This window comes from Geotrypetes seraphini, chromosome 1, assembly GCF_902459505.1.
Source record: "Geotrypetes seraphini chromosome 1, aGeoSer1.1, whole genome shotgun sequence".
NCBI lineage: Eukaryota > Metazoa > Chordata > Amphibia > Gymnophiona > Dermophiidae > Geotrypetes > Geotrypetes seraphini.
In genome coordinates, this window is record NC_047084.1 from 492,597,238 (window position 1) to 492,613,247 (window position 16,010).

General features: G+C 44.5%; 1 protein-coding gene across 2 annotated transcripts in view; it reads left to right on the forward strand.

Moving 5' to 3' along the window:
• PCSK5 (proprotein convertase subtilisin/kexin type 5) overlaps window positions 1-16,010 on the forward strand; it is a 767,735-nt gene that overhangs the window by 700,476 nt on the left and 51,249 nt on the right. For both annotated transcript variants that reach the window (XM_033926861.1, XM_033926868.1), the window contains 3 exons: window positions 6-89; window positions 2,931-3,129; window positions 8,808-9,025. In XM_033926861.1, coding sequence (XP_033782752.1) covers window positions 6-89; window positions 2,931-3,129; window positions 8,808-9,025 — 501 coding nt within the window. The remainder of the gene's footprint in view (window positions 1-5; window positions 90-2,930; window positions 3,130-8,807; window positions 9,026-16,010) is intronic.

The window sequence follows — 16,010 nt, forward strand, 5'->3', positions numbered from 1 at the left end:
TTTAGCCAATAATGTGACGAAGGAGCCTTGCGACGAGTCATGCAAGACCTGTAATGGTTCTGATACCACCTGCACATCGTGTCCATCAGGTAAGTGGCAATTAGCTCATAGGATCTGTGGGTGTCATAGCAGATGACGACGATGATGCAGAGTCCCATTCCACAATGTCTTCAAAGGGGATGTGTGAGTCAACTACAAGATAATCATGCAGTAAAATTGTCCTTCTTACATAGTAAACATAGTAAATGACAGCAGATAAAGACCTGAACAGTCCATCCAGTTTGCCCTATAATTACAAGCATTACAATTTCATGATTAAAGTGCCTTCTTTCCTTGTTATTTCTGGGCCATAGACCTTTGAAGTCCGCCTGATACTGTCCTTGGGTTCCAACTACTGAAGTAGCTGTTGAAGCTCACTATAGCCTATCCAAACCATCTCATCATTTGTGGGATTCAGAATCTGGATACCAGGAGGTTCATAGAATAGGCTTCCATTGCGCTGCATTGGGCATCCACTTATAGAATTGCCCCATAGCTACTGGCAGCAAGAACTTTCTATGTGTAGCCAATGTTTATCTGGATGGTGGTGCTGAATATACACAATTAAAATAATTCCAGGGCAGACATTTACAACAACATTCACTAAACAAGAGAGTTGACCCTAATTCATCCACAAAAGAAAAAACAACCGAAGCAAAGAGTCATGGAGAGTTGATTTCCAACTTGAAGGCTTTATTAAAACAAATAAATAATCCACATAAAAATAAATCCACTTAAAAATGTCTAGGGCCTGAACCTCTGGAAACATATGGACCCAACATGGTCCATGTTTCGACACTATTGTCTTCTTCAGGGGTCCCTGTAGGTCCTATTAGCAAGCTTGTGGATTAAATATACAAACGAACAAAAGTCTTCTGCTCATAGGACCTACAGGGACCCCTGAAGAAGACAATAGTGTCGAAACACGGACCGTGTTGGGTCCATATGTTTCCAAAGGTTCAGGCCCTAGACATTTTTATGTGGATTATTTATTTGTTTTAATAAAGCCTTCATCTTGGACATCAACTGTCCACAACTCTTCTTTGCAACAACATTCACTGCCAGGTCTGAATATTTACCTGACAGTGTTTTTCTCATGTTTTATATTTTGACTGAATTTTATCTTCTATATTTAGACCGAGTAGTTGCTGGATTGGCTATCACTGTTGTATGGGTATATTTTACATGTTAAAAAAAAAATAAAAAAAGAGCTGCTCATGTGCCAGTGGCGTAGTGAGGGTGAGTGGTGCCCAGGGTGGTGGTGCCCCTCACCCGCCCTCTTCTCCATCTCCCTGTGCTCCTTTCTGACCTCCCCCCACCATGCACACACTCCCTTCCCTTTCCCCATACCTCTTTAATTTTCCTGGCGCATCGTGCCTGTTTCCTCTAACATCACTTCCTAGGCACGGGACCAGGAAGTGATGTCAGCGAGAGCTGACATTGATGCGGGCAGCAAGTTCATGATGCTGCTTGCTCGGGAAACATTAAAGAGGTACGAGAGAAGGGGCACATATGAGCGGCAGGGATGGAAGGAGCGGGGGGGGAGGACAGAGAGGAGGAAGGGTGCCGGCACCCCCACCAAGATGGTGCCCGGGGTAGACTTCCCCTTCCCCTTACTGTGACACTATATATGGTCCCCAAGAGTTCAAGCACAGGATCACTGAATTTTTTATACTGCTCTAGTGAAAGGAAATTGAATTCACCAAAAGGTTTATGTCTCCCTTTGTTTTTTGTGATATGATCAATTGGAAATTGGTTATCTAGGCTGAGGGTCTTGAAAGTACATAAATGGTATACTGTACATATTTGGGTTAATATTCAAAGCCAGTTGCATGTTCATAGAGTTGATGTACAGTGAGAGATTTGAGAAACTGGGCCTCTTCTCCCTTGAAAAGAGGAGACTGAGAGGGGACATGATCGAAACATTCAAGATAATGAAGGGAATAGACTTAGTAGATAAAGACAGGTTGTTCACCCTCTCCAAGGTAGAGAGAATGAGAGAGCACTCTCTAAAGTTAAAAGGGGATAGATTCTGTACAAACATATTCTTCACCAAGAGAGTGGTAGCAATCTGGAACACTCTTCCAGAGGCTGTTATAGGGGAAAACACCCTCCAGGGATTCAAGACAAAGTTAGACAAGTTCCTGATGAACCAGAACGTACGCAGATAAGGCTAGTCTCAGTTAGAGCACTGGTCTTTGACCTAAGGGCCGCTGCGTGAGTGGACTGCTGGGCACGATGGACCACTGATCTGACCCAACAGTGGCAATTCTTATGTTCTTATGCCAGTAGACATATAACTGGCCTATCGGTATATTTTCTAATATCATTTTGAGTGTATCAGACCCAAAAGCTGTCTGAATGGCCTGATAATATACATAAGAAAAGGAAGGAGGGAGAGCAGAGCAAAGGTGAGCCAAGAAATTATACACATAGTAGCGATATCCAGTCATGATCCGGCCTGAGCTAAACTGACTGCAGTTGGCCCAGTGACTGCACTATCTGGATAGTCAACATCGCTGCTTTTATGTAGTATGGTACTGAGCATCCCAATAAAGTGCCTATATTTAACTTAAGCTCTTCACTGCACGGGTTCAAAAGCCATCCTATAAGAAACTGTAGTTCATGTAAGAAATTTGCATTTCCTGAGTGTTTTAATTAGAATGCTTTGTTATATTTGCGCTGAGATTTTAGTTTTTATGAATTTTAAATTTCTTACTATTTTTCATTTTATGAAATACTGTTATTTATTGCAAATAACTTCAAGTATCCATGAAGGAGATGTTCCAAAAATCTAGCGTATAAAATAGAAATAATCTCATGTGCGATACTCTAGTTTTCTCCAGGACCAGTATAACCGCAAAAATGTCGCATTGCGTTGTATTTTACAGGAAGTTACCTTAGTGCCAGCGAGTGCGTCACCTCGTGCCCCAGGGGTAGCTTTGCCAGTGAACACAATAAGAGATGTGAGCAATGCGTGGACGGCTGTGAAGTGTGCTCTGAACACAAGAGACGCTGCCTAAAATGTATGAGCCGGCCAGACCAGCAGCTCTACCTGCACAATGAGGAGTGCTTAAAGGAATGCCCTGAGTAAGTTCTAATTATATCTCTTCAAGTTTTTTATTTTCTAGTATCTGGACCAATTAGTAAACTATATATTATATATATTGGTATGAGATTCCTAGTATTTGTTGAGTTAGGATACAAGCTTGTATTGAAAAAACTTGTAGTTAGCTATGACAAATTATAACCCGTTAACTGTATATTATGTATGATAACCTGAAACCCGTTCTGAGCTCGTTGGGGGAGAACGGGATAGAGAACTATTTAAATAAATAAATGTATTAGATCCTGGATACTTTTTCCATGGTCTGATAAATTATAAGCATCCCCCAACATTCTTCTATGCCAGTCACATTCAGGAAGCAAGCAAGGCATAGTAAGGGGAGGGGGTGAGGGGGGTGGTCCACCCTTTGCGTCTTCTTCCTCGGGGTGCCAGCACCCCTCCTCCTCTCTGCCCCCCCTTCCCAATACTCCCCCTGCCAGGATATCTATTACCGTTAAGATGTATTTGTAACCGTTGTTATAACGGGCAAAGGCTGACATGTCGACTAAGTCACTTTGCCATTGGCTGTCAACTTCTGACACCATTGTTTTATTTCTTTTAAAATGGATTCTAGCCGGTCTGTGTAAATTGTATGCGTTTTGACCGCTGACCCAGTCCACTACGTCTTTTCTCCGGACTGTAATATTCTTTTTAGCTGCTTGAAATAGAGGGTTAATGCCTCCATAGCTTCCTGCAGCGTATGGATCATAATAAATTTGCTTCAATAAAGATTCTTTCATGTTCCATTCAGCTCTGTCAACTTAGCTCTAAATAAAAAAATAGGTTTTAAAACTCTGCCTTTTAACAGACACTGTTAGGTGACAGGTTTTTTTATCCAGATTGTTAAAGATCTGAGACATACTTCACTATGACAACACCAGGGGGCCGGGTCATGTTCAGACAGGTTTAAACACACCTCCCCCTCTCCCCCTTGGCTTTATCAGGGACTGCAAGGGGCTTATCAGCTGTCACCATGACAATATGGGTGTTACCCATGCAACCATTAACTCAGAATTCCTACTGAAAGTGTCTGTAAAACAGGAAAGGAAAAAAAATGCAGCTTTACAGTTCTAAGCTGTTTCTGTACTGTTCTTAAAACCTGGGTTCTGTTTTAAAAACAGGGAAAAAACAAAAACAGCTGTAAATGTCTTTTCTTTTGTGATCTGCATGTACGTTGCTCTAACCATGAGATCTTAAAACCTGTTAAAATAAAGACACTTCTTTTTCTGGCCACATCATTTCTGGGGGTTTGACTAAGTCTGTTTCCGCTAACATCATCAGAAAATGCATTTCCGTCTCATCAGAAAAGTGCATTTCCAGCGCTTCATTTACCCTATTCCCATTTCCGGTGATGTCATCAGAAAGCATATTTCCGGGGTCAAACACCCCCCCATTTCCAGTGATGTGACATGGGGCAGGGCATGGGCGGGGCTACCGCCATTCATTCCTATGGGGGAGGGGCATGGGCGTGGCAACCACCATTCATTCCTATGGGAGGGGGTGGGGCATGGGTGGAGAGTGGGCAGGGCATGGGTGGGAGGGGTGAGATGTGGGTGGGGCCTGGGTGGGGCTGAGGAAAAGTGGTCGTGGAGTAGGAGGGGCATGGGCGGGGTTTGGGCAGAGAGTGGGGGTGGTGTGGGCAGAGAGTGGGCGTGGCTTAACCTGGAAGTGAACGCTGATTGGTCGATCCTTATCTTTGACAGCTGTCAATCATTTTGACATGAAGTATACCCATTATAGTACTAACCCTGCTAAACTAACTGCTTTCACCACATTCTCTCTATACAAAATCCCAATCAGGGAACTCACTGATAACTTTCAAAATATATATTCCTGTTAGAATAGTCAGGACAGGTCAGAAATGCTATTAATTACAAACTTTTACTCATATATTTAACCTATAAGTGTAAATATAATGTGAAAAGTGTATCCTCAATATGACCGTGGAAGATAACGGAACAACGGCAAAAGCTGAGGTTCCAGGCTTATACGGATTTGGCAGGCTATATTGCAAACCATGCCTCATACCATCATAGGCATACACTGTGGTATAAATTATATAGTGATACCAAACACATAAATCAACAAAAAATGTGCTGTCTATATAAAACAATTTACTTAAAAGGGCTAGATTCACTAACCTGCCTCTCTGTACCCGATCCGCAGCAGACCAACCAATTCACCAAGGCTCAGCATGCAAATGGGGGCGCTCGGAGGAACCCCCCCCCCCCAACCACACGGATCGCTAGTGAGCGATCCTGAAGCATATGCAGATCATCTGTAGATGGTCTTGCACGCTTACAGAGCTGCAAGCTGCTGTTTTTCTGTTTTTTTACTACTACTTCACGAGCCCGTGGTTGTAATCTGTGGGTTAAAACCATGGGCTCACACTCCTGGGAAAGGGCAGGAGAGTCGTGGCAGTGAGCCGGGGCGCAGGGCGGCGAGAGGAGAGTTGGGGCTGAAGTCGGGCTGAAAAGGGCAGGAGAAGTTGGCAGAGAGCAGGAAAGGTCGTGAGCGACTTGTCCCCACCAGTCGCTTCTTTTTGGATCAGCCAGCCCAGTCGGTGTTGCTGACAAAGTTTAGTGAATCGTGTCCTTCCTGCTTTGCATACCATTTCCCCTCATTTGCATGCCCGGTCAGAATCGGATCGGTATTACAGGTTAGTGAATCAGGTTGGAGGGAAATCGGGGCACAAAGGGCTCGCAAACTGATCAGTACACGATTGGTTTGTTTAGTGAATTTTTGCCCTTAATTGCTTATTTCCAACTTATCAAGACTAAGTGCTCAAAACCGGCTTAGAATGCTTCCATTCATTGGCACTTCGATAAATTCTGTCTCTCATTATAAATCCTAACGTCTTGCTGACAAGCTTTCCAGGCTCTACCAAGCTCAGGAGCATTTTTATTTAGGTTACTGATCCCATATTCAGTTAAAAGAATCTTACGATCTAGTGAACGGAACCTTTTATCAATTCCTTCGCTAAAAATTATTAGTACAAGAAGACAATTTATCTTCTCATGTACTGCACCCCAGATTTGGAATGCGCTTCCCATGTACTTACGGGAGGAGAAGGTGTTTGGGAAATTTAAAAGCGAATTAAAAACCTTTCTGTTTAAAGATGCATTTGCAAATTAATTAAATTTTATTTTAAATTGTTATTTTAGTGAATTATTTTACTTTTTCTTGTTTTTCCAACTTCCTTTTGTATTTTCCATGTATGTTCTTTCTTTACTATAAAAAATGTATTTCATCCCCTCTTACCTTTTGTTTATATTATAATTAATTAAGTGTATGTAATGTTTTTGTTTCCCTATGAGTGCATATTTTATTGTACATCGCTTAGAAAACCGATTAAGCGATTGAACAAACCAATTAATAAACTTGAAACTTGAAACTTGATGTGGTAACAGTGCCACAATAAATTGAAGATTGCAGTTGGGAGCGTGCGACTGAGAAAACAAAACTGCCAGTGAGTCCTTCCCCCATACCCTCCCCCCGTACCTTTTTAATTCGGCGTGAGCAGCCACCAACTTGCTCCCCTTATTGGCTTCGGTGCCCTCTCTGATGTCACTTCCAGGTCCCGTGCCTGGACATCAGAGAGAGCGACGAAGCCAACATGGTAAGTTGGTGGCTGCTCGCAGCAGAGTTAAAAAGGTTCAGGGAGACGAGAAATGGAGGGCGCGAGCGTGGCATGAGGGGTGGAGAGATGCCGGTGCCCCCACCAAGACTAAGACTTACTACACCACTGGATAGATACACACTGTGTTAAAAAAAGAAAACTATGCAAAACTTATTTTCTGCATAACTGTCAAAACTTGACCAATTTCAATAAAATGTGGGATATATCAACCCAAATAAATTCTGCAATAAGCCTACACTCACACTGTGACACCTCATTTAAATGACATCACTTCACTACCCGGTTCTTCAACTGTCGCAATGTTTTCTTCAGTGCAAATTGATCGGACCCTGCCGCTTCCTGACTGGTGATCAGTTGAGCCCATTTCTCACAATTTCTCCAAAACATATTCTACACTTATTCTCTCCCACCTCTTTTCTGTAAACTCTTGCATCAGTCTATGAGAACCATAACCTTTCCCCAGATACAATTTTTGAAAAAGGGTCAGATCCATCTGACTCAAAACCTTGCTAACTTTATGTTTAAAGGAAAATAGCATCTGAGCAAATCATCGTATCATGACAATAATTGTTAGGTGATGACAACATTGTCTAAAGGTGAAGTGGTCAGCATGAATGTGGGTTCATTGATGATTTATTCAGGATGATATATTCCAAATTTTAATGACATTGGTCAGGTTTTGACAGAGCTGCAGAAAATAAACTTTGTACAGTTGTTTTTTTTAAAAGGCAGTGTAACTCATATCACTGATATGGTTTTATTATACTTGAAAGTAGGTTTGCTAACTGGATCCAGATTTTCAAGCTTATCCAGTCCTGGTTTTACTCCTCCTCCTTCATGGACTTATAGTCTTGATTTTCTTAAGGAATGCACTATGGACACTATACCTTTGTGCAGACAGGGGGAAGAATTTAAAACTAGGATTGGAGCCACCTGGCAACCCTGTTTTGAAGATCTATGATTAGGCAGCTTGCACTGTTCAATCTAAGAAGGGTACTGAGTATATGGTCTGCTGGCCATTTCTGATCCACTAAGATCATTCCTCCAGCATACAGCTCATGTTCCACCATAAGTGCCATACTGCCACTTGTAGGCACATGATCATGAGGAAAAGGATAGCAAGTGGGATTTTTTGAGCAGAACTTGCACCTTCTCATGTAAGCCTTAAGAACATAAGAATAGCCTTACTGGGTCAGACCAAAGGTCCATCAAGCCCAGTAGCCCATTCTCATGGTGGCCAATCCAGGTCACTAGTACTGGGCCAAAAACCAAAGCGTAGAAACATTCCACGCTATTAATCCAGGACAAGCATAGACCATGTGGCAGTGGCATGGCTCAACAACTCCAGGGCCTCACATAAGAACCTGACAGGAAAGTGGATGCACCCCTCCTAGCCCTCCCCTACTCACACACACTCACTCACTTGTTTTAGTCTAATCTAATCTAATCTAATCTTCCATTGTGAGTTGTGCATACCTATACAGGCTCAAGGCGACAGATCAAAGAGGAAGGGGAAGGTTGTGGGGGAAGGGGGCATGGAGAAGAAAGAGGAGGGACTTAGAAGTAGGGGTGCTATATAGAATTGAAGACAGTTAATTGTCAAAGAGGTGAGTCTTCAGGTTTTTTCGGAAAGTAGTGTAGTTTGTTTCTTTCCTGATGGTTTCTGGTAGGTCATTCCAGGTTTTTATACCCAGATAAATTAGCATAGAGTGGTAAATTCATTTGTAGTGGAGGTATTTTGTGAATGGCAAGTTTAGTTGGATTCTGTTAAGGATTCTTTTTGATGTCGACCAAGCAGTAGAGAATAAGAGGGGTACAAGTCTGTTGAATTAATAAAATAAAATGATCCCATTGAGAAAGTAATTTTATAAAGATATTTTCAGTCTTCACTGCAAGGTTTGGTTTTGATATGTTGTTCCAGTGTAAAGAATTTTCCCAGCATTACTTATGTGGCTATTCACCTCTGACGTAATCAGATTGCATTAAATAATTTGTGCTCCTCTCCTCTTCCTGACTTTCTAGTGGCTACTTTGCTGATGGAAGTGCCTGTAGCGAGTGCAGCTCGCCTTGTGAGATTTGTGATGGAAGAGCCACATTCTGCCTGTCCTGCCAGAGTTCCTTTCTGCTGGAGCAGAACGAGTGTAAAGTGTCCTGCTCTGAGAGGCACACAGCTGTGGATGGGGTCTGCAGACACTGCCCTGCTAACTGCCGGGACTGCGTGAGTGGTGAAACATGCACAGGTATTAAGCTGGCAAAGGCCTCTCATTTAGCAATTGTCCCTTCCGGAGAAACAATCGGTGAAAGCAGGCTAAGAACCCCCCAGACTAGGGGGCACTGGGAGATTGCATACAGAGGAACTTGTGACTTTCAGGCCAGTGCTGAGAGGGGCAGAAACTCCTAGGAACGCAGACTCCGATGTTCAAAACCTAGGCCCAAATTCTGTAACCGGCGTCTAATGTTAGGCGCCTATTTTGGAGGCATCCAACTAGATAGGCGGCTACCTAAATTGATTAAGAATCTCAGTTAAGCTTTTTAATCAGCATTAATGGAAACTGAAGAGCGAATCAAGAAAGAGCGATTCTGCAATAAGGCGCCTTTAAAAATTTAGGCGGCCTTCAAAAAAATAGGCGCTATGCATGTTAGGCATGGACATGTCTATGTGTTAGGCGCCTTGTTTTAGAATCGCTGCTCTTAAGCGTGCGTAAGTGCTCGCGTAGGCGCCTAATTTTTAGTTGTGCCTAGAACTGGCCCATTTATTGGGCGCCTCCAAAATAGGTGCCTCTCAGCATGATTCATTAAACAGCACCCAATTTTACTTGAATCACGCTGGATAGTGCCTATTTCGGTGCCTAACTTTTGGGTGCTTCTTATAGAATTTGACCTTCTAATGCCAGCGCTAAAGGTGATTAGCACCGGACTAACACTTGCATCAGTGTCAGCCTGGGTGCTGAAACCATTAGCACAGACTGCATTTAAATGCAATTTATTTATTTATCAGGATTTATTAACCACCTTTACGAAGAGATTCATCCAAAGCGGTATACAGCAAGTCAATTAAATGTAGTCATTATGAACCCTGCACCAATTGGCTCCTCCCAAAACAAAGGTCTGAAAATTAACACCAGGTCTGGATCAGCTTAGAAGGGCTGGATGGCAGGAACGGGTGTCTAGCGGCAACCAGGGTAGGATTAATTATTTGGTTGGCCCTAGGCATCTAGTACACTGGGCCCCCTGGCCCTGGCCCTGCCCCCTCCATAGCCCTGCCCCTCCCCATGTTCCCCCTTCTGTGAGAGTGTACCTCTGGGCCTGGCTCCAGGCATCCAAGTAGCACCTCCTCCTTCCATCTTCAGTATTCAGTGCAGCCAAACTTGCAGTTTTCAAAAGGCTGCGGGCAGCGATACCTACTTGCTGCCTGCGGCTGACCCAGAAGCCCTTCCTCTGATGCTGAGATTTTGCATCAGAGGGTAGTCTTCTGGGTGAACAACCTGTCCTTTTGAAGACTGCGAGTTTGGCTGCACTGAATAATGAAAAAGACAGGAGGAGGCATTACTTGGACATCTAGAGCCAGGCCCAGAGGCAGGTATACTGATGTCATCACAGCAGGCAGCACACCAGGCCCCCCCTGAGCTCTTCGGGCCTGAGGCATGTGCCCCTAGGGTTACTATATTGCTCCAGGAAAAGGAGGACGGATTGAGATATCCGGATTTTACTTCCTTTGCTTTCAATGAAAGTAAGGAAGAGAGACTGAGACATCTGGGTTTTACTCCATTGAAAGTAATGGAACCAAAACCCGGAAGTCTCGATCTGTCCTCCTTTTGCTGGAGCTATATGGTAACCCTTACCCCCCCCCCCCCCCCAAAAAAAAAAAAAACCCAAAACCCAAAAAACTTTTCATAGGAGCCAGGAGTGATACCTCTTCACTCCCACCTCTGGCAGGACCTAAGTACCATATAAGACCAAAGCTACCCCTTTCACAGCTAATAACACTTAGGGATCTTGCCAGGTACTTGTGAACTGGGTTGGCAACTTTGGGAAATAAGATACGGGGCTTGATGGACCTTCAGTCTGTCCCAGGATGGCAACTCTTATGCAGTGGTGTACATAGCATATATGACACCCGGGGCCCATCATTTTTTGACCCCCTCCATCTGTATGAAAAACATGATTTTTAGTAACAATCCACACGTCACACATGAGTACCTAGGAAAACGCAGCATCTTGCATGCAGCAGTGAGCAGTACAACATCAATACACCCATTGTAAAACTAAACAAGCCAGACTAGTACAGATCAATCTTGCACAGTCAATCCTAACATAAAATCATGTCTTTCGAACACACAGAACATACCTTTGCCTAGTATGGAATATGTAATCACAAGCTAACCTCTCCCCCTTTTACAAAATTGCAATGTGGTTTTTAGCCACAGTGGTAACAGCTCAGATGCTCATAGTATTCTGAGCATCAGAGCTGTTACCACTACGGCCAATGCTAAAAAATGCTCTACAGTTTTGTAAAAGGGGAGATAAAATAGAAATACGTAGACAAAGGTTAAATTGAACCACCAAGAAGCTGGACACTGCATACAATGCAACACCACAGAAACAGCGATGCATGTCCCTTAAAACAAAAAAATAAATAAATAGAATTTTTTTCTACCTTGTGTTCTCTGGTTTCTGCTTTCCTCATCTTCTTGTCACTCTCTTCCTTTCATCCACCATCTACCCTCTCTCTGCCCCTTCTATAGGGCATCTTATCTCCTTCTATTCCCCTTTCAGAAACTTTATGCCTCCCCCTTCCATCTCTCCCTTCATCCTCATTGGTCTGGCATCCATCTCCTTCCCTCCCTCCCCCCCCCAATCCCTGGCATCTCTCCCTCCCCCTCCATGGTCTGGTATCTCCTTTCCTTCCCCTCCTTCCCATGACTTGGCATCTCTGGTTCCTCTCCCTTGTCTTCCTTCTCTCTCCTTCCCCCTGTCTCCCCAATTGGGTGCTACAGCAGCAGCATTTCTCTCTCCCCCCTTCCCTTTTAAACAGCAGCATTTCTCCCCACCACTTCCCTGTGCAGCATCAGCATTTCTCTCCCCCTTGCCTGTGCAGCATCAGCATTTCTCTCCCCCTCCCTTGCCTATGCAGCAGCAGCATTTCTCTCCCCCCTCCCTTGCCTGTACATCAGCATCATTTCTCTCCCCCCCTTGCCTGTGCAGCAGCATCAATTCTCTCCCCCTCCCTTCCCTGTGCAGCAGCAGCATTTCTATCCCCCACCTTGCCTATGCAGCAGCATCAATTCTCTCCCCCTCCCTTCCCTGTGTAGCAGCAGCATTTCTCTCCCCACCTTGCCTGTGCAGCAGCAGCATTTCTCTCCCCCTCCCTTCCCTGTGCAGCAGCAACATTTCTCTTCTCTGCCCTGTGCAGAACAGCGTTTCTGGCCGATTCCTTGCTGCAGCTGGTTTTCCATTGAAAGCCATGGGCGTCGACAGCCTTCTCTCTGACGTCGTGACGTCAGAGGAAACGCTTCTGACGCAGCCCGAATCACGCGAGGAGCCGACGGCTGCGTCTTTGAATGGAAAAACTGCTGCAGGGGAGCTGGCCAGAAACTAAACACCCGCCGGAGGGAGCTCAGCTGGGCCGCGGTCACCTCTGATTTGAAGTTTACTACCACTGCTGCTGGTTAAGGAAAGCAGCAGCGGCAGAATAGGGAGGGTGGCCGGCTGTGCACCACCTCGGAGCATGCACTATGGAAGGACCGCCCCTCGATACGCCACTGCTCTTATGTTCTTATGGGTAAATAGTCATAATCAGGCTTGAGGAATGGGCATCAACATGGCAGATGAGGTTCAACATGGATAAGTGTAAAGTGATTTATGTAGGTAACAAAAATCTCAGGCATGAATACAGGATGTCCGAGGCGGTACTTGGAGATACCTCCCAGGAAAGAGACTTGAGAGTTATGATCGTCAAGTCGATGAAGCCATCCACACAATGTGCAGCGGTGGCGAAAAGGGCGAACAGAATGTTAGGAATGATAAAGAAGGGGATCACGAACAGATCAGAGAAGGTTATCATGCCGCTGTACCAGGCCATGGTGCGCCCTCACCTGGAGTACTGTGTCCGCGAAGAAGGACACGGTACTACTCGAAAGGGTCCAGAGAAGAGCGACTAGGATGGTTAAGGAGCTGGATGAGTTGCCATACAGCGAAAGATTAGAGAAACTGGGCCTCTTCTCCCTCGAACAGAGGAGATTGAGAGGGGACATGATCAAAACATTCAAGGTACTGAAGGGAATAGACTTAGTAGATAAGGACAGGTTGCTCACCCTCTCCAAGGTAGGGAGAACGAGAGGGCACTCTCTAAAGTTGAAAAGGGATAGATTCCGTACGAACGTAAGGAAGTTCTTCACCCAGTGGTAGAAAACTGGAACTCTCTTCTGGAGTCTGTCATAGGGGAAAACACCCTCCAGGGATTCAAGACAAAGTTAGACAAGTTCCTGCTGAACCAGAACGTATGCAGGTAGGGCTAGTCTCAGTTAGGGCGCTGGTCTTTGACCAGAGAGCTGCCACGTGAGCGGACTGCTGGGCATGATGGACCACAGGTCTGACCCAGCAGCAGGAATTCTTATGTTCTTATATTCTTATCCAGCAGTGATGAGCATAATTCTTGGATATTCAATGCTGGGCCATGTCTCGTTCAAGCACTGAATATTTGATTTATGTAGGCCAGCTAACATGTGGCTGATAAAGTCAATATTAGGAACTTAACCATTCATGAGTTGCTGTATAAAGATAGAACTGTGTTTTATGTGGCCCCATTTATATGGCTACCCAGACGAGTTAAGTGACGAATAACGGTTCTTAACCAGCTAAGTTCTGACTCTACCCACAGAATGCCCTCAACATAGCTGGTTTTCTTTTAGGCGTTAACTGCTAATTTTCAGCAGTGAAAGCCAGTTAAGTGCTGCAGAAAAATTATAGATAGCCCTGAACAAGCAATTTAGCTGGTCAGCACCTGTTTCTGATCATTTTGAATATTGACCAGTGAGTAAATCAGCCTCAAAATTGGAGAAAGCTAATGTGTAAATTCTACATCAGCACTCAACTGCTTTTGGTGAGAGAAATACTTCATCATACAATGTTGCTATTATTGGAGATTTTGCCAGGTACTAATGACCTGGTTTGGCCACCCTGAAGACAGGCTTCTGAGCGAGATGAACTACTGGTCTGGTTTATATACCGCATCTTCTCCAATGAAGTGGAGCTCGACACGATTTACAGAGTTTAAAAAATATGGGAAGAGAGAAGAGAAAGAGTTTACAAAGCATAAAAAGAGGGGATGTAATCAGGAGAAGAGATTATTATATGCTAGAGAAAAGCCAGGTTTTCAGTTGTTTTCGGAATAGTTGGAGGGAGTCCAGGTTCCGCAGCGGGACAGTGAGGTCGTTCCAGAGGCTGGTGATTTTGGAGAGGAGGGATCTACCCAATTTACCTGCGTGGAGGATGCCGTGTAGAGAGGGGAAGGATAGTTTATGTCTGTGGGCAGATCTGGTGGTAGTTGGTGTCGGGGCGAGGAAGGATAGAGGGATTAGGGGTGGAAGGATGCCGTGAATGATCTTGAAAGCCAGGCAGGAGCATTTGAAATGAATTCTGGAAAGTACTGGGAGCCAGTGAAGATTGGTAAGTAGAGGGGAGACGTGGTCATATTTGCGTTTAGCAAAAATCAGCTTAGCCGCAGTGTTCTGGATAAGCTGGAGTCTGCGAAGACTTTTTTTCGTTAGGCCTAAGTAGATGGCGTTACAATAATCGAGTTTGGATAGGATGATGGATTGTACAAGGACGGTGAAATGCTTTTGGTGAAAATAGGATCTAACTTTCCTCAGCATGTGGAGGCTGAAAAAACAAGATTTTGCCAGGGAATTCAGGTGATCGTTGAGGGAAAGGGAGGAGTCGATAGTGATGCCAAGGACCTTGCTTGAGAACTCAAGGTGTAGAGCAGGGCCTGTGGGTAGGGTGAAGAAGGCGGGCAGGTGAGCTAATTTTGGGCCAAGCCAGAGTAATTTTGTTTTTGATTCATTTAATTTCATCTGTACTGAGAGGGACCAGGCGTGAAGTCTCATTTTGCATGATGTGATGTTCTCTTGGAGGTTTGTAAGTTTGGATCTGTTTCGAGGAGGATGAGGATATCGTCTGCATATGTGTAAATTGTTTCAAGGGGGGATAGTTTAAGGAGCTTCAGGGAGGTCATATATATGTTGAAGAGAATAGGGGATAGGGGAGAGGCCTGTTGAACACCACAGGATGGTGTCCATGAAGCGGATTTGGAGCCGTTTGTGTTGACAATGTAGGAACGATCGCGAAGGAAGTTTGAGAACCACTTTAGGACAGAAGAGTCTATACCAATCTCGGAAAGTTGGTAGATTAGTATGTCGTGATGCACAACGTCGAAAGCCGCGGAGAGATCAAACTGTAGGAGAACAGCAAATTTGTTTCAGGCGTGTAGTTGTTGCACCTTTGAGATTAGGGAAACTAGGAGGGACTTGGTGTTGAAATTGGGCCTAAATCCGTATTGGTAGTGTTGGAGAATGGAGAATCTCTCTAGGTAAGAGGAGAGCTGAGTGGCGACTATGGTCTCTAGAAGTTTTGTTAAAAGAGGGATGTTTGCTATGGGGCGATAGTTCGATGGTGAGGAAGGGTCAAGATCGGGTTTTTTCAGAAGAGGGGATAAGGCAATGTGTCCCATTTCAGTGGAAAACAGGCCCGATAGTAAGACTTTGTTTATGAGGTTAGTAAGGGAAGAGATGGCCTGTGTAGGGATTTTTTCGTAAAGGTAGGATGGGAAGGGATCTAGGATGCACTTGCAGGATTTAAGTTTGAGGCAAAGTTTAGAGATCTGGGTCTCGGATACAAGTTCGAATGTAGTCCATGATCTGTCGGCAGGGATAGCGTCGGAGTCTTTCGGGGGGAGAGAGTTGTAGGAGATAGCTGAGGGAAACGAGCTCTTTATGGTAGTGATCTTCTCGTTGAAAAATTTGGCTAGGTCATTTGGAGATGGGAGGGGGGAGGGGGCGGAGTCATTTTTAGAAGTTAGGTTCCGCCAGATGTGGAACAGTGTACTGTTTTGGTTTTTTGACCTGGAGATTTTGTCTCCATAGTAATTCTTCGTAGCTTTTTTTAGTATGGATTTGTAGGATTTGATGTTTTCTCTCCAGGATTGCTTATCTAGGGGGGATTTTG